The sequence below is a fragment of the Xenia sp. Carnegie-2017 genome, unplaced genomic scaffold (genome assembly GCF_021976095.1).
Source record: "Xenia sp. Carnegie-2017 unplaced genomic scaffold, XeniaSp_v1 HiC_scaffold_20, whole genome shotgun sequence".
Classification (NCBI taxonomy): Eukaryota; Metazoa; Cnidaria; class Anthozoa; order Malacalcyonacea; family Xeniidae; genus Xenia; species Xenia sp. Carnegie-2017.
In genome coordinates this window covers 12042660-12061149 of record NW_025813483.1, presented here as the reverse complement: position 1 = coordinate 12061149, position 18490 = coordinate 12042660, and the positions used below count along the sequence as shown (strand labels likewise).

General features: G+C 35.6%; 1 protein-coding gene and 1 long non-coding RNA gene across 2 annotated transcripts; both read right to left on the bottom strand.

The window, feature by feature from the left end:
• Positions 1-3238: 3238 nt before the first annotated feature.
• LOC124443208 lies at positions 3239-4013 on the bottom strand. Its single transcript, XR_006947539.1, has 3 exons — positions 3927-4013; positions 3640-3711; positions 3239-3361 (listed from the first exon to the last, which is right to left on the bottom strand). It is a non-coding gene; the product is annotated as an uncharacterized LOC124443208 (long non-coding RNA).
• A 6794-nt stretch (positions 4014-10807) lies between these two features.
• On the bottom strand, positions 10808-18459 carry LOC124442402 (erythroid differentiation-related factor 1-like). The gene is made up of 22 exons (XM_046992898.1): positions 18354-18459; positions 18092-18175; positions 17911-18017; positions 17746-17809; positions 17648-17679; positions 17488-17581; positions 17352-17417; positions 17202-17281; positions 17017-17140; positions 16826-16950; positions 16328-16439; positions 15506-15568; positions 15287-15371; positions 15154-15206; positions 14991-15046; positions 14555-14804; positions 14413-14469; positions 14278-14340; positions 13591-14165; positions 13283-13510; positions 12059-12488; positions 10808-11634 (listed from the first exon to the last, which is right to left on the bottom strand). Exons 1-22 carry the CDS (start codon positions 18429-18431, stop codon positions 10960-10962), a joined length of 3501 nt encoding a protein of 1166 aa, XP_046848854.1. The 5' UTR covers positions 18432-18459; the 3' UTR covers positions 10808-10959.
• Positions 18460-18490: the final 31 nt, after the last annotated feature.

Below are 18490 nucleotides of genomic sequence, written 5' to 3'. Positions count from 1 at the left end.
TTGGCCACCCTTTTTTTTTTGATGAGGGAAACCGGCGTATCGAACAAGTGTTCAATATTTCACCGGAGGAAAACCCTCAGTGGCACATGATTTCGATCATCTTGTCTATTTTTACCAACTATCTTTACAAAAACCAACATTTTAGTAGTCTAAGTCACATTTACAGAGTATCATAGACTGACTTTATCTTTACAAGTTTGTCGAAAGAGGTGACCGAAACAATATGCGTCCTTGAAATTTTCAAAAAAATAAAATAAAAAATAACAAGCCTTATATCGCCATCTTTGTCGATTTGTTCCCCCCAAAACGTTTTAGCGCACTTTAATGAACGATAGACGAGACAATAGACACCAATATTTTGCTGCGTTATATCCGCCTAGACCCCTTCTCAAAAATACACGAAGATATTTGAGCTTATTTGGAGACGAGTACAACCATAAAAAAAAATAGCCTAACAATCTTCCAAACTAAATCTTCGCACGATGCACCCGCCTTGCCCTGGCTAGTACCGAATTTTTTATGCATTCACACGATTTTTAACCTTTAGTTGTGGACACTATTATTTTGCGAAATTTTTGCGAAATTTTAAGCGTGCTTGCTCCGTATTAGTAGCATTTCGATTTTTAACGTTTTGCAATGAAGATATGATCTCGCCAAATTTTTACGAAATTTTTAGGCATGCTCACGATTTGTAACGTTTTGCAATGGAGACATGATCTCGCCATTTTTTCATGCCAAATTTTTACGAAATTTTTAGGCATGCTCACGATTTGTAACCTTTAGTTGTGGACACCATTATTTTGCCATCTGTACCGAACTTTTGCGAAATTTTAAGCGTGCTTGCTCCGTATTAGTAGCATTTCGATTTTTAACGTTTTGCAATGAAGATATGATCTCGCCATTTTTTCATGCCAAATTTTTACGAAATTTTCAGGCATGCTCACGATTTGTAACGTTTTGCAATGGAGACATGATCTCGCCATTTTTTCATGCCAAATTTTTACGAAATTTTTAGGCATGCTCACGATTTGTAACGTTTAGTTGTGGACACCATTATTTTGCCATCTGTACCGAATTTTTGCGAAATTTTAAGCGTGCTTGCTCCGTATTAGTAGCATTTCGATTTTTAACGTTTTGCAATGAAGATATGATCTCGCCATTTTTTCATGCCAAATTTTTACGAAATTTTTAGGCATACTCACGATTTGTAACCTTTAGTTGTGGACACCATTATTTTGCCATCCGTACCGAATTTTTGCGAAATTTTAAGCGTGCTTGCTCCGTATTAGTAGCATTTCGATTTTTAACGTTTTGCAATGAAGATATGATCTCGCCATTTTTTCATGCCAAATTTTTACGAAATTTTTAGGCATGCTCACGATTTGTAACGTTTAGTTGTGGACACCATTATTTTGCCATCTGTACCGAATTTTTGCGAAATTTTAAGCGTGCTTGCTCCGTATTAGTAGCATTTCGATTTTTAACGTTTTGCAATGAAGATATGATCTCGCCATTTTTTCATGCCAAATTTTTACGAAATTTTTAGGCATGCTCACGATTTGTAACCTTTAGTTGTGGACACCATTATTTTGCCATCTGTACCGAATTTTTGCGAAATTTTAAGCGTGCTTGCTCCGTATTAGTAGCATTTCGATTTTTAACGTTTTGCAATGAACATATGATCTCGCCATTTTTTCATGCCAAATTTTTACGAAATTTTCAGGCATGCTCACGATTTGTAACCTTTAGTTGTGGACACCATTATTTTGCCATCCGTACCGAATTTTTGCGAAATTTTAAGCGTGCTTGCTCCGTATTAGTAGCATTTCGATTTTTAACGTTTTGCAATGAACATATGATCTCGCCATTTTTTCATGCCAAATTTTTACGAAATTTTCAGGCATGCTCACGATTTGTAACGTTTAGTTGTGGACACCATTATTTTGCCATCCGTACCGAATTTTGCGAAATTTTAAGCGTGCTTGCTCCGTATTAGTAGCATTTCGATTTTTAACGTTTTGCAATGAACATATGATCTCGCCATTTTTTCATGCCAAATTTTTACGAAATTTTTAGGCATGCTCACGATTTGTAACGTTTAGTTGTGGACACCATTATTTTGCCATCTGTACCGAATTTTTGCGAAATTTTAAGCGTGCTTGCTCCGTATTAGTAGCATTTCGATTTTTAACGTTTTGCAATGAAGATATGATCTCGCCATTTTTCATGCCAAATTTTACGAAATTTTAGGCATGCTCACGATTTGTAACGTTTAGTTGTGGACACCATTATTTTGCCATCTGTACCGAATTTTGCGAAATTTTAAGCGTGCTTGCTCCGTATTAGTAGCATTTCGATTTTTAACGTTTTGCAATGAAGATATGATCTCGCCATTTTTTCATGCCAAATTTTTACGAAATTTTTAGGCATGCTCACGATTTGTAACGTTTAGTTGTGGACACCATTATTTTGCCATCTGTACCGAATTTTTGCGAAATTTTAAGCGTGCTTGCTCCGTATTAGTAGCATTTCGATTTTTAACGTTTTGCAATGAACATATGATCTCGCCATTTTTTCATGCCAAATTTTTACGAAATTTTCAGGCATGCTCACGATTTGTAACCTTTAGTTGTGGACACCATTATTTTGCCATCCGTACCGAATTTTTGCGAAATTTTAAGCGTGCTTGCTCCGTATTAGTAGCATTTCGATTTTTAACGTTTTGCAATGAAGATATGATCTCGCCATTTTTTCATGCCAAATTTTTACGAAATTTTTAGGCATGCTCACGATTTGTAACGTTTAGTTGTGGACACCATTATTTTGCCATCCGTACCAAATTTTTGCGAAATTTCAAGCGTGCTTGCTCCGTATTAGTAGCATTTCGATTTTTACCGTTTTGCAGTGAAGACATGATCTCGCCATCCTTCATACTGAATTTTTGCGAAATTTCAAGCGTGCTTGCTTTGTATAAGTAGCATTTTGATTTTTAACGTTTTGCAGTGGATACATAATCTCGCCATACTTCATACCGAACTTTTACGAAATTTTTAAGTTTTGTAATTTTTAAGTCATGTATTCTGGTGATCAATAGAATGAGTTTTTTAAAAAATCAACGCTAATAAGCTCTGCGTTTCGCTGCAATCAATAAAATATGAAAACCAATGTTCAATCCTCCTTTTGTTAGTGTTGATCACCAGGATATTAACTAAAACAATATAAAACGCTGCACCTGAAACTTTGTCTTTCGTTTTCATTCGTAGTTTACAAAATCCATGACAACCGCAAAGAAAACGCGATAAGCACGACGTAAACCAAGATAGCCATTTATAATCCAGGACAGTCATACATAATGGTCGATCTAATGCAAAACAATAAAAAAATTGAGATTGCACAAACGTCATTCAAACTATAACAAAAATAATGTTGATTGACAATAAAAGAACTTCTAATCAAATTCCATTTATATTGCTGATAAGATTTTTGTGTGAACTTACAGTTATCATCCCAATCAAATAGATTAACATGCAGATTATTTCCACAAATTTGCTCAGTTCTTGCCCTCAATTCTCTACTTCCGGACATCCCTACATTTGTTGGTTTGTGAAAATGCAAACAATGGTCAAAACAATTAAGTACCTCATATTCCACGACAACTAGGATATGAATGATCCACGACAATCATGATGTGATCCACTTCAATGATTTAAACTGCAAATTTCGAAAATTCAATACAAAACAATTGTGAAAATATAATAGCAATTTTTTATAACATTTTCCAAAAAAAATTTACGTAATCATGTCAACACTTTCATGCTTTTTGGCAAATCCGTTCTGACAATATCGTCTACATTTAATTTTAAAAGCTCTAGAGAAACAGCTCAAAATGTCTATTAGGAAATATTTTTATAAGATAAGAACTGTACCTTTAGGTTAGTCGTCATTAGCAACCAGCGGATTCTTCTAAATATTCAGCAGTAGTGAAGATGGTTTAGTTTGTGAAGGAAAACATCTAAAATTTAAGGGATGGAAACAATAAGAATTTCAATCAAAACAAAGTGTGTAAAATAGTCGTAGGATTCATATATCATATTCGTAGATTAAGGTAATTCTAAATCAAAATATATACATCTTACAATCACACTTATATTATGTATCAACTTCTTTTGAGACTAGTGTTGAGAAAATTCAAGGAATGGCAAAAAAAAACTATAATAGTTAGTCAGAAAAAAATTCATACAAAAACTTGAGCACCTACAGATTTGTCGTCTTAAACAACAAACTGCTTTTCATAAACTTTTAGCAGTTGGCTTATTTAGTTGAATTATTTAGTTTGTTAAGTGAAAGTTTCCGATGTTAAAAATGATAAAACTATTGTGTCTTCATGCACTAGCTCTGTTTGCAAATTAAAAAATTTTGAACACATCAACATCATTTACCTTTATTTTAATGTTCACATGAGGTAAAAATCTTTACTAATTGATTTTCTTTAGCATATCCGTGATGCAGATTAACAGAAGCGTTGATCCATGATTGGAGAAAGCTCATATATCTATGCCATTAACCACATTCTTTAGGTAGATAATCGTGTTGCGTTAGTCTGTGCATCATTTTAGCTGTTTTAGTGTTCCATCTTAATTCTTGCGCCGACAACAGCAGTATTTTTAGAGGTTTACTTGTGCACTTTGGGTCAAAAAATTACATGCAAGTCGTATGGTCAAAAACAATGAAAAAGAAAAACCTTTTAACTTTATGATATCTGTTTGAGTTAAAGCTGTGTTAGACAATGCAGCTTTATATATCATAATTAGTCATCCAAGACAAGGCTATACCTCATCATAGTAGGGCATATAAACACATGTATGGACACAAAACATGTTAACACCAGCTTATAGAAGCCTACAGGAAAAATATTGTCATGCAAGGAGTAATGTATCGTGCAATATTTACAAAATTTCTCCTACAGTTCCTAAGATCTTAGTCTTAATTAAATTGATATTATTCCTCAAAAAGGATTGTTCTGCAATCTTTGCTTTCAAATTTCTTGCTTTTCTTTTCACTTTTCTTCGTGTTTTTTTTTCAAATTTGGCTATGTGAAACATGTCTTCCAGCTTGCAACTCACTCTCAATGAAAAGAAGATGGTGTACCAAAGAACTGAAAACGCTGCCCTTGCAAAACGATGAGCAACCTCTCACAACCGAAAACGCTGCCCTTGCAAATCGATGAGCAACCACTCATAACAGAGAACGCTGCACTTGCAAAACGATGAGTAACCACTCACAACAGAGAACGCTGCGCTTGCAAAACGACGAGCTACCACTCACAGCAGAGAACGCTGCGCTTGCAAAACGATGAGCTACCACTCACAACAGAGAACGCTGCGCTTGCAAAACGATGAGCAACCACTCACAACCGAGAACGCTGCGTTTGCAAAACGACGAGCTACCACTCACAGCAGAGAACGCTGCGCTTGCAAAACAATGAGCAACCACTCACAACAGAAAACGCTGCGCTTGCAAAACGATGAGCAACCACTCACAACAGAGAACGCTGCACTTGCAAAACGATGAGCAACCACTCACAACAGAGAACGCTGCACTTGCAAAACGATGAGCAACCACTCATAACAGAGAACGCTGCACTTGCAAAACGATGAGCAACCACTCACAACAGAGAACGCTGCGCTTGCAAAACGATGAGCTACCACTCACAACAGAGAACGCTGCGCTTGCAAAACGATGAGCAACCACTAACAACTGAAACGCTGCCCTTGCAAAACAATGAGCTACCACTCACAACAGAGAACGCTGCGCTTGCAAAACGACGAGCTACCACTCACAACAGAGAACGCTGCGCTTGCAAAACGATGAGCCACTTACAACTGAAAATGCTGCCCTTGCAAAACGATGAGCAACCACTAACAACATTAACTTGTAAGATTTCGTTGTTTTAAACCATTGGCTATAAGTTTATTTTACTTGAGTTGTCTCTCTTCATGAATGTTCCTCTTTAGATGCTTTTGTGAGTGTTACAGACGTCTTGGTGATTTGTATTCTTCATCATCAGTTTCATTTGGATCGTTTGAAAAAATTATAATAATTTACATTCTATTCGTGCAATTAAGATGGGAATTATTAGGGAAAAATACGACTTTAAGTTGCTGGTGTATGGACAAGTACAACATCGACCATGCATTCATATTTCTTTCGATATCATATAGATTTCAAGAGAACAAAGTCATAAAGACTTCATTACTATGCTCTTCAAGTTTGGCTTCCAATCTTCATATATCTTGTTCATTATACGTTGCACTTAATTTTACTCCCTTTTATATACGTGAGAGTATGTACTGGACTATGTCTTATTAAAATACTTTATTATGCTATTAACTGTTAAAAGAAATTTGGTTTTTGCAATATTTTGCGGACAAAATATGTTTTGAATGTGTGCACAAGTAAATCAAGAAAAATACTCTGTATTTGATCGTCTCTTTGAATTGACCAATCAAGTCAAGTTGAACATCATGGATACAGCATTTTGAATTTAGTATACTCAGCTAACGATGTGAAATAACTAATTCAAATTCGCTAAGTAGCTACGCATTTGTTTTTTATACATGTAACATGAAGCAAATAGCAAATAATAAATAAATAAAGTAATGAAGTTTATTATAATGAAAAATCATTTGAATTTTCTTACCGTATTTATCTGATACCAATGTACTCCTTTTCTTTGCATATTTATATCTTTTTCCACGATTGGGAGCGGGCTGGCTTTGGCGACATTCCTCTTATTTCGTTTCTGAGAAAAATTGAAAATGTTAATCTAAAAATTTCTCAAAAATGGTATATCTCGCCCATGAATGCGTAAAATATTGTGGGCTATAGGTGCAAACCAGTGCAAACATAAACATTCGGCTTCCGAGAATTTCACTATAATAATGCATCCGTGGATTTAGCATAGGATGCGGTGAAATTTAAACAATTAACCAAGATCCGAAAAACTTTTTGCTTCTTTTGTACTCAAACAAACGATTTTTTAGAGGGGTTGTTTTTCTAGGTTTAGCACATCGACTTTGCCTAATTAATGTCAATCATCTAGTGAGAGAAAAAGAGCGCGAAATTTGCATGATGCGTTGGTAAACATGTCATGCGACATGTCATGCGACAATTATATTTCCGATATTTTTGCTTAAAAGTTCAGTTTTTTGCAATAAATAAACAGCCAACGGTGTTAGACATGACCTTTTTAATCCTCATTTCGCTTTTTTGTAGAATATGACTGAGAATTCTTTTAAATTTTTGCGTTTAAGAGTGAAACCATGTCGGTCGTGCGAGCTCGTCGCTTAAAGCATATTGACCACCAAAGGCTCAAAATCATGTTAAAAGTGAAATGTTAGACAAAACTTTACTTCAAAATTTTCCAAAAGCTAACTGTAGGCAAAAAACAAGTAAAAACACAGCGAAATTATTATTTTTCTAACGCTGAACTCCTCGCGCAAGGCGAAACGTAGTCGGAGAAACGCTGTCAAACAGCAAATTGCACCAAAAACCACCCAAAAAACGTTTCAAAGTAAGCTAGAACAGAACCATCCATGAAATGACATGTTTATCGTCGAATTTATAGGAATTTGAAGTATTTTTATTAATTATAAATGAAACTTTTACGAACTTACCTTTCTCTTGTAAGGTGGTGTCACATCTGGATGTGAATGAATTGTGAAAGATTTATTTGATGATATCATGGGTATGATTTGATTGGTTGTTCGGATGATGTTTCTAGCATTGTTATTGGACGTACTTTTTCGAGTTCTGATTGGTCAAAAACAAGAAAATTTTGATCCGATTTGAATGAAAGCTTTTATGTGTATTTTTATCACGTCTTCTATTGGAATTATAAGAGTTAAAAAAAGCAAAAATGTTTCGGATTTCCTTACAAACAGTTAAGGTAATGTGAGTAAATAAAGACAAGAGTGTTTTTTTGTGGTATTTGTGCAAAAGTAAATGAGCATATTGAACATTAATGGTTCCTTTCGCATGTATAGGACGTGTTTTTTGTTGTTGTTGGAGCATGACTAAATGGCAATAAAGCATAGCAATAAGTAAGAAAAATCTTAAAACTTTGGTTTAGCTTAAGTGTTCAAAGTTTTCTCAAGAATGGTTGGAATTACAAGAGTTAGAAAAAGAGAAAATGTTTCCTTACAAACAGTTAAGGTAATGCGAGTTAAGAAAGACACAAGTGTTTTTAAGGTATTTGTGTAAAAGTAGATGAACACATTGAGCATTAGATAATGGTTCCTTTTGAACATATACAAACATTTCATGGAATGCTGACTAAACGGAAATTTAGCATTGCAATTAATAAGCAAGGTAAAATCTCAAAACTTCAGATTAATTTAAGTGGTCAAGTTTGAAGATTGAATTACCGAAGTGAAGATGAAATTCATTGAAACTAGTTTAGTCTAAGTGTTCCATGTTTATTTTGAATTTTGTGATCTTATCTTTCTCTTATCGACTCTAATTTTTGCATCCCGATATGGTAAAAAAGTCATGTCACAAAGAAAAACAACATTAACAACTTTTACTAAAGTTAATTTTAATTTTCATGTTTCGTGATTTGTTGCTTATCGTAGTTTATCAATCAACGTCATTACTAACATCAAATACTCAGAATAGATTACGTAATACTTCTTTTGCGCATGACATCACTAAGTTACGTCACAAACTGCTTCTTCTGGCTCCACGCAATTTCTTTGACGGCCCAGGAGACAAACCCATCGCGCTATCGACAGATTTTTTTCTAGTTGAAGATCTCGCTTCAGCATCAACAGAAACACTTTCTTGCACAATCTTATCAAAAAGTGACATCCTCCTTTTCTTATTTGTTCCCTCCTGTCGACTCTTTCGTCGTCTTTTGCCAATAGCAATAATTGATTTGCTATCTTCTAACTGGGCGTCATTTTCCGACACGGATGAAACACTAGAAACATTACTCTCCATTATTTTTTTCGAGCTTGTCTCAATAGCTTTATTCTCATCTGAGGCACTCATGTTGTTTTCTGTTTTCTCAAAAGCAGTCTCTATGTTTTTCGTCTTCTTTATATCAGTGACGATATTTTCTATTTCCGAGCCTGCCACACTGCTTTTCTTGTTCTTTGAATTAATAGCAATGCTCTCTCTCTTCCCTGTACTTGTCGACATGATTTCACTTTTCTTTGAATCATTCAGAATGCGATTCGTGTTTTCTGTATCATTCACAATAGAATTCCTCTTCTCTGAAACATTCGCGATCGTGTCCATCTTTTCTGATCCACTTACAGTGATATCCGCAACCTTTGAACCAGAAACAATGTTTTTAGTCTTTTCACGGTTCTTAATGGCTTCCATTAGTGCTGATCCATCTTTCGTTTTGTCTAATCTCTCCAAGTCATTCAAAATGGTGTCCATCTTCTCTGAATTACTTACAATGACTTCCATCTTCTCTGAACTTATGTTGGAGTCTATCTTCTTCAAAAATGCCTCACTGAGACAAACCTTTTCTGAGCCATTCACGACGGTGTCTACATTCTCTAATCCATTAAAAATGTTGTCCATCTTCGCTGAACCATGTACAACAGTGTGGAGTTTGTCTGAACCGCTCACAGTGGTATCCATCTTCTCTGAAACATCAACATTGGTTTCTATTGAACCAGTCATAATGGTGTCCATATTTTCTGAGACATTTACAATGGTATCCATTTTCTCTGAAGTAGAAGCAATGGTATCCTCTGACCCATTCACAACGGTGTCCATCTTTTCCGAAACAACTGCATTAGTGTCCATTTTTTCTGAATCGTCCACAATAGTTTCCACTTTCTCCGAAACACTCATCAAGCTTTCAGTGTTTTCTGTAGTATTCAGTGGAGTGCCGGCCTTCTCGAAGCCAGCAACAATGCTTTTTCTCATCTCTGAACCAATATTGCCTTTTAATCCCTCTGAACTAGCAACATTGGTGTCCACATGCAACAAACTAGACTGACATGCAGTGAGTGGCAAATTTTCCGTTAAAGGTACAAATGAACTATGTCTGTTTTTCCTGACAAGAAGGGATGAAAGTTCGACAGGGTGTTTATGCATGTTTGTCAAGTCAACATTCTCTTTAGAACTCGTAAGTAGCGACGTTGTTTTTGATGTTTCATGATTATGAATCTGGGTGATTGTACTCATGGTCGTTAGAAGACTGGCCGACTTACGTGGAAGACACGAGACGACTTCACTAACAGTGGATTGCTGAAATCAACATGAACTCGATAAATTGTGTCACAAAAACAAATTGACATAAATATCAATAAATACATACGCTGCCAGACAAAGTTCGGGTAAACTCCGTTGTTTCATCAGTATGTGATCTTGTAGAGGATGGCAATGAAAATATTGAAGTAGATTCTGTATCCATTTCAGGAGCAACCAATGAATGACGATTTCTCTCGGAAACCAAACTTTCTGAAGGCCCTGGGGCAGAAGACTTTCTCACAGATGGTGCACTATCTTCTACTGCATCGTTGTTGGACAGAAAGATCTCATCAAGCTCTTCCTCGTTAACCTTAGAAAGAAATTATAAGCCAGCATACGTTGCATTTATAAATACAATGTTTATTTCGTAGTTTAAGATATATACTTGTGTTTGAGCATCGCGGAAGAAATCTTCCCAACGAAGATCTTGATTAAGTGGATTTGTAACAATACTGCAAAAAGTTCAACAGAAGGTTACTCATGCTAGAACAATTTTTTTCAAAACAAAAACAAAAGGAACTTACAACATTGTCTATTAGTTATTTTTTCACCGTATAATCACGAGCAATTTTTTTTCACCAATAGCAATTACATTTGTGACGTGGTAAACGAGTCTCTTGTTGCAATTACTGACGTCATTAATTAAAAAATTACATTAATGGAGCAAAGACAGTATATGTTTTAGATTTATTTAAGATTATCGTATATTTTCTCTACAGAAATGATAGTCTCTACGATGAAACAGGACAATTGAATAACGTCATTTGTTTTCAGCTTAACGCTCGCACGTAACATGAGTTCAAACATTCGCTTTAACACGTCCTCGCGTTCTTTTTGTTGTTTGCTCACAGAGTTTTTCATATTCGAACAATATTTGATGTATTGTTGCAAACAGTGTTTTAGTCTTGTTTCGAAAATTTTTGCAAGAGTGATGAATTCTTCATTCACATTCAATGTACAGTCATTGCTGTTATCTTCATCAACTGTCGAACAATTTCTGATTTCTTTATTCAACACTCTACAATCTCTGCTTTTTTCAACCTCTGGCGTACTACTACCGCTATCCTCCTCTCCCGTAAGACCGAAGAAGCTCACATGTTCATCAGCGGATAGCCCACCACCTTCTCCAAAAACTACGAAAACTTTCTTTAAGGAAAACAATATTTTCAAAATGGCTTCGTAGATTTTGTTCGTCTCTTTGCCTCGCGTCACACTCAGTTGGTGTTCCATCAAAGCTACTCGTTCCAGATTCAATCTTAGCCACTCCATCGGATACAAAGTGACGTCAATATATTCATTGGCTTTACCGTAATGATATTCCGCTAAATGGCGCTTTTTTTTAGAGTTCGATTCAAACGTATTCTGGTGGAAAAGAAAGAAAAAAATAACAGAATCAAGAACCGAAACAGCTTCACTGCTAAAACACAAAAACACAAATCAAGCACACCCAAAGTCCTGGGTCCCAGGAATGAAATTTCAACAATATAGAATTTATATAGTAAATTATGCATTGTCATAGAGCTTTTTACTATATAGGCCTAGTTTAAAACTGTTCAAACTCTGCGCAGGTACAAAAGGTATACTGTAAAATAATTTCCACATATGTATTCATGGGTTCCAGTTCTCCAGTTTTGCTGCTTTTTTCCTAAAATATGTAGTCGAGCGGTTGCAAATCTGGAAATACACATTTTACCCAAACACTAATTTACGAGTTGTCATACAACTTATTGAGTTTAATCAGAATCAATAAAAACCCAAAATATGGTCATATGCACTTTAAACTCACAATCATACGGTAGGAGTTGTGATAAAGAGATGCAAGGCGAAAGTGAATTGATCCGATTCTGTGCTGAACATATCTTTGAAGATCTTCATTTGGAAATACCAATCCCTCGCAATACTTCAAAGACTTGAACAAAACGTCTGATATTTCCCTCTCGGCTTCAGTCTCTTCCTTAGTACAGTAGTCTTGAGCCAAAGTTCCCACAGTGAAATAAGTCCCGGATAACTCCCACGAGATTCGGTCCCATACCTCAGGAAAATGCTTCCGCTCTCTCAACGCACCAAGTGATTTGTTGTAATGTTCAAGAGCAGAAGCGTAATACTGTCTTTCAGTTATGGTGAACTTGCCTCGTTTTTCAGTGGCGTTGAATAATATTTGAGCATGCGCACGCTTTAATCTGCCACAGTTCGAGTGAAGCAACGCTGTATTTGCTCTGAAATAATAACAAATTGGTGTGTAATGTTTAGTCTAAGGTCGACATTCTCTTTAACATACCTATACAAGTGACACTGACAGCACAGAATAATTATCATAAAGAATTGTCACTCAGATGTGCAACATGTCCTCACGCCCGACATTATTCCAGTCAATAGATTTGGGTTTGTCATCAGTTGCTAACCACTAAAATAACATGACGTCATTTCTGAGCAATGAGTTTGAGAATATTTCGACGTAAGAAATGACTTCATGTTATTTCAGTGGTTGGGAACATATTAAAAACTCTCATCAATTAGCTGGAATAATGGCAGCCGAAACATAAAAGGTTCTGACGCGAGTGACCCTTCTGTATGCTCTTATGCTGACAGTCTTATAAAATACCCTCTTAACAAAGACACGGCCAACGAATTTCCAAGCACTAAATCTTATCAAACAAATATTGAAATTTATATAAGACTGTGGTAATTTCCATTGACTGACGCTACATCAACCACCTGCTAGAAGAACACACTCACATTCACTGAGAGCGATATAAAAATCGCGCTGGCAAAGTAATTTCTCTTGCAAAAGCAAGATTTTTGCCAAAACATATCAAATCATGCAATCAGTGAAGTGAAAATGCCGTCTTCGAAGAACATTTTGAAACCTCACTTAGTGTGTGTCTGAGTGAACTTTAAGTTAGAACAGAGGCGCTAGTGTGGAAGACATTAGAGAAGCCTTATTCATTTAACATATTTCGTCAACAAGAAAACACAACCATGATACTGGTAACAACTACAGCCATATTACCTGTCATCCACAGCCTCGAAAGCTCGGATGCCGGCAGTAAACGCGTCTAAACTTTTTTTCAAAATCGCTTGAATTTCGTTCGAGGCTACGGTAGTGTTGACAGCGGTATTCATATGAAACAAACCAAGTTCGTTTCTAACATAACCTAGTTTCCTGGTAACGGACACCAGATACTCTACGTCATCAGAACTAGTAGAGACATCCAAGACTCGCTCATATAAGCGTTCACTGTAATAGATTGAAAAAAGATTAAAGTTTTGCTGCACAATAGAGGGTTAATGCAAAATACTAAACAAAATCATCCTTACCTTTCCTCTAATAACTCAACAACGCTTGTCGTTAAATCAACTTTCAAATCATACACCGCTTTATCAGCAGTTTGATAATTGGTTGCAAAATAATGCTCGTGTTCTAAACTCTTGCTATAATTCTCTTCGCAAGTCGACAGATAGACATCACGAGTCTTCGCTACAGACATATACATATCAGCACATTTGCAAAGCACTATGGGTAGCAAATCAGTTTCTTTATTAACGTTGACCCATTCCAGACTACGTATGGAAGTAAGTAATAGTAAAGAAAGGCGCAGAAACCGAAGAGCAGCATTATTAGCACCATCTTCGAGGGCGAGAGATGCAAGTTCAGAAAACAGTTCAGTAGCTTTACGTAGAAGAACAGACTCAAAAGTCCCTTTCCACTGGCGGAAGTTAAAATTCAAAGGTGTCATCTCTTTTTGCACGTGCTGTGCACGATCGTCCCCATTTCTCGCCATAAACGTCGAGTCAGGAAGGGCAAGAAGGTAAGGTCTACGACTAGGCAAGATTTGGTGACGTTTACTAGATTCCTTGGGGTCTTGAACTGTTCTGTGCAAATTTTGCAAAGCCTGAGCACAATAGTGAAAGACATAATAACATTCACTTTCATACAGTAAAACATTTTTACTATCCATTAATGTACCTGAACAATGAAAACATTCTTATTATCCACTAATGTACCTGAACAACATGAGACAGAGATAACTGAAGTCTTTTATGTGGTGGACCTTTGACATTTTTGACCTTGTATGAAAAAAACACACAATGAAGTCTTTAGCTAATAAAATACAAAAGTTGCCTTCTCTACACACGTACCTCTTTATAAGGCTCTTCAAAGCTTTCTGATTTTGAGAATTCATTTAAAGTCATTGTCTAAAATAGCAATGTTAGTAATAAGACATATAATGCAAGGATTATAATTTACAGACATCTATGACAAATGAAAGCGAGTACTTACTTTGGGCCATTGTAACTCATCCTCATCTGACACAAGATCAGGACTCTCACAACAATCTCCATCTTCGCACTTCAGATTGGTCATCGAATACATTTCAGCCAATAGGAAATGAGAGGATGTGATGATCTCAAGATGATCATCTGGATGTATTGCGTTATTCAAAAGATCAAGACAATTTATCAACAACACTTGAACCATGTTGGAGTCTCGTTCGCTCATCTCTGATTGATTCATCATACTTTTAGCAACTCTTAAAATAGGAAAAAAGAAAACGTCGTAACCTTAAGGAATATTCCATTATCCAGTCATATCCACTGTTATATCCATATGCCATATCCAATTATCCTGCCATGCAACCTCTCCAGCCATGAACTCACTTTCTATTAGTTCAAACTAAAAATTAATTAGAAAACAACGGAGAGTATAAAACACTGACCTATACAACAACATTGCCACTGGAATGCTGAAAGGATTGTCCGAATCTTCTGACGCCTATGGTTAAATATCAAACACATTAAGAAAAAGAAAAAGTTGCTAAAAAGACAAACAAAAATTGCGTTGGTTTTTCCTACAAAAACTAAAGGGGAAATTCACATTACTTTATCACATAAAGATGTGAGATCATAGAGCTTTACAACGTCGCTACCATTGCCTTGAAAAGAGAACAAACAATCCCGTGAGAAAAACAGCTCAATTATCATCTCCCATGAAAATCACGCTGCAGATCGTTACCTTTAAACAACCAATACGTGTGTCCTTCCAACGTGCAGTTGGACTTCAAAAATGACAGGATATTTCGAGCGACATCTTTTATGACCTAAAAAGTACACGGTTATGAAGATTGAAAGACTAAGACTACAAAAAAATTTAAAAGACTAAAAAAGGCACGAAGATTAGTTATGAAGATTATGAAGGAGACACGTGACAAAGAAATTTAATGTACATTTAAACCTTAGGAGAAAACTGGCTTCCTTCAATATTTGGTAAATCTTCTGTTTTGTAATGCTCATATTTCTAGAAAGAAGAAATTTCCACATCACCATGACACTGACTTTATTGTACGATACGTATTCTGAATAGCATTTATTTTAACAGGATGAAAACCTTATCAGTTCAATCAAGTACTGCTATAATTATGGATCCTGCATCATATTGTCAGTGGCGTAGCTATTGGCGTCAATCCAACTTTATGTTGGGGGTTTACATATTCATATATTCAGTAATGCCTGGCTAATTTCTTTTGAAACTGATTTCATTTTCAAAAATAGGTCAGCTTGGCGTATGAGAACGTATATGAATACAGTTCCCTCAATTAACGTTTGAAAACGTCCAATTACGCCCTTGGACGTACGTAGCCAGCTCGCATATTCGGTCCGGTTATGTAAAATTTTCTCTGTTCACATACTGCAAAAACAACAGACTTCTATTGAAATTAGTAATGATTAAATTTACAGAGCAAGAGCAAAACCTGCAGGCTGGTAACGCTACAGCTTATTGTATACAAATAATCAATTATGTACAATTACTAAAACTACTTGTTATCCTAATTATTTAACTGTTGAAAGCTTTAACATTTAGCTTCAACTTTCAAAAACACAATCAAAACAAGCACACATTGGTTCACGCAGAACTTTGCAAGTTCAGGACGCTTCGCATTAACATAATTAAACTTAGTGCAATTAGATTGTTCTTTTTTTTAAAAGAACCAAACAGCAGTTATTTCTCCTCCAAACAAACTGAAATCAAGATAATATTGAAGTTATTAGATCATACCTGAACTATTCCATCCATATGAAAACACATGACCACTTCGGGAACGTTGCACATTAAATTATCTAACCAATAATCCAAACCAGTCAAGACATTTATGGGCTTGCTACAGTCACTACAATCAATCAATCAACATGTTTAAGGGCAGCAGAGCATATTTATATTGCATGTGAAGTTTGAGGGGGGGAGGGGGCTACTGACTGACAAAGTTGGGTGCTAGTAGGCGATTTTGAGAAAAATTTCAAGACAGTAATCGAAGCTCAGAAGTATTGTCACATGTTTATAGATTTTGATCATTCAGGTTAGAGCTGCTTTAAACAACTACACATTTACAGTTTTTTTACAAACAGCTTTGTGACATATATGAACCATTCAATACACAGAGCCAACCTGATAGTCACTCTATATACCAGTAATGAATTTAAAGGTAATTACCCCAAAGGATGTCAAAACCCAGTTCGACACACCTTTACTAAACACTTTCTGATAAATTTTGCTTACTTTAATCTCAAACTCACAGATGGATATTTTCCACCCCCAAATATGGGCATGTTGGAGCCAATCAACATCTTCGTATCTTCAAACTTCCAGAGAACATTTCGTTGAAACTGAGACTTTTCTTGGGGCTGAAACAAAGAATCGTCATTGTCATAACTTCTCAACAGAAAGAAACTTTAAAATTGAAAATTTACCTTCAGAACTGGTTCTGGTAGGAAAGGAACCAGATCTCTACATAAACTGGATTGTTCAATTTCTGTAATTGGTCCAGTGGCAATACACGACGATGGACCTTCATCTAAATTTCCTTCAGGAGAACTGACAACAAAGAAGAAGGATAAGAGATAGAGTAGATGAGTATAACAGAAAAATATTATACCTATAGCAAAGAAACTTTGACATCATGTTACGTTCTCGACTATTTTCAGGATTTTTTTTCCTCCGTTGAACTGTTTGATTCTAAATGAAAATTATTGCAATAAATTAACTTTGAATGAAATATGAATCAAATGCCATAAATTAAACAAACTTTCGACATATTCGCCTCCGTTGAGAACACATCTTGAAGCCAACTTAAACTGTCAAGTTTTTCTTTCTAAAATTTAACATTACATTCCCTAAAATGATGATTGGTTCTTCGAAAATTATTCAAAAGGCATCTTTACCTTGACAGCCTGGCTAAGAGTATTTTGAATATCAAATTCATCAAGAAGTAAAGTTTTACCAATCTTGTTCACACTCAAACTCAAGCTTCTCTTGCTGGAAAAAATAACATTTTTAAAGAAAGCCAGTAACTTTTACTATACAAAAAAATAATCCTTTCACCTGAATGGCATTTTCAATAACTTCTTGATGTTCTGGAAAATACCCAAAGTATTTTTTGAAAAGTATGAAAAAAATGACACAAATACAAATATATTAACCTCGGCATCAGAAATAATGTCAACATCATCAACATTCTCGAGGAATGAATGTGCTAGGTTAAAACTGTAAAAAGAGACAGCAAAATAGATGTAGCAAGTTTTCATTAAGTGCTGTTACAATTAAAACAAAAACAAAAACTAGAAACATGTCGCATTTATAATCACCTTGATAAGTCAGTTGGAGTATCATGTCTTGAGGAAGTCCACTCGCTAAACCTTCCTTGAAGATTGTCATGAAGCCAGTTATGTGGTGGTTGATTGATGTCTGTATTCTGCGAAAAACAATTTACATTAAATTAAGACTCGTAGCTTCTGGCACATGAATTATGTACAAAGTTAAACTTACAAGTTCCAATGTGGAGTAAGTCTCTATTGGTCCCATCTTAGCATATTTAACTACAGCACTTGACTTAACCGCAATCAATTCATTCTAAAAATATGATAGAAAATCTCTTTCAGTTTCTGCAAAAACAATGGATTGGAATACTTAACAAAGTCAAACACTAAAAAATAATATACCTGTGTAGGAGAAGCTTAAGTTACACAAAATAAAAAAATACTAAAACAGCCTTAAACAAAAGTTGATGAATTACAAATCATGATCATACCGATGTTTGTTTGCTCTCATTTAAATCATTTATTTCAGTACTGTTTTCTTGTCGTTCTTCCTCTTCCTTGTTCTCCATGTTGATAATCGGTCTACGACCGCGCCGACAATACCTGTAGTCAGCAGTAATAACTCCGC

Excerpts from the sequence above, each read along its gene's own strand:
- LOC124442402 (XM_046992898.1), bottom strand. The coding sequence starts at position 18,431 with ATGGAGAACAAGGAAGAGGAAGAACGACAAGAAAACAGTACTGAAATA. Across the intron at positions 18,176-18,353 it reads ATGAGAGCAAACAAACATCG|AATGAATTGATTGCGGTTAA; the intron begins GTATGATCATGA and ends TCATATTTTTAG. Across the intron at positions 13,511-13,590 it reads GTTGAGTTATTAGAGGAAAG|TGAACGCTTATATGAGCGAG; the intron begins GTAAGGATGATT and ends AATCTATTACAG.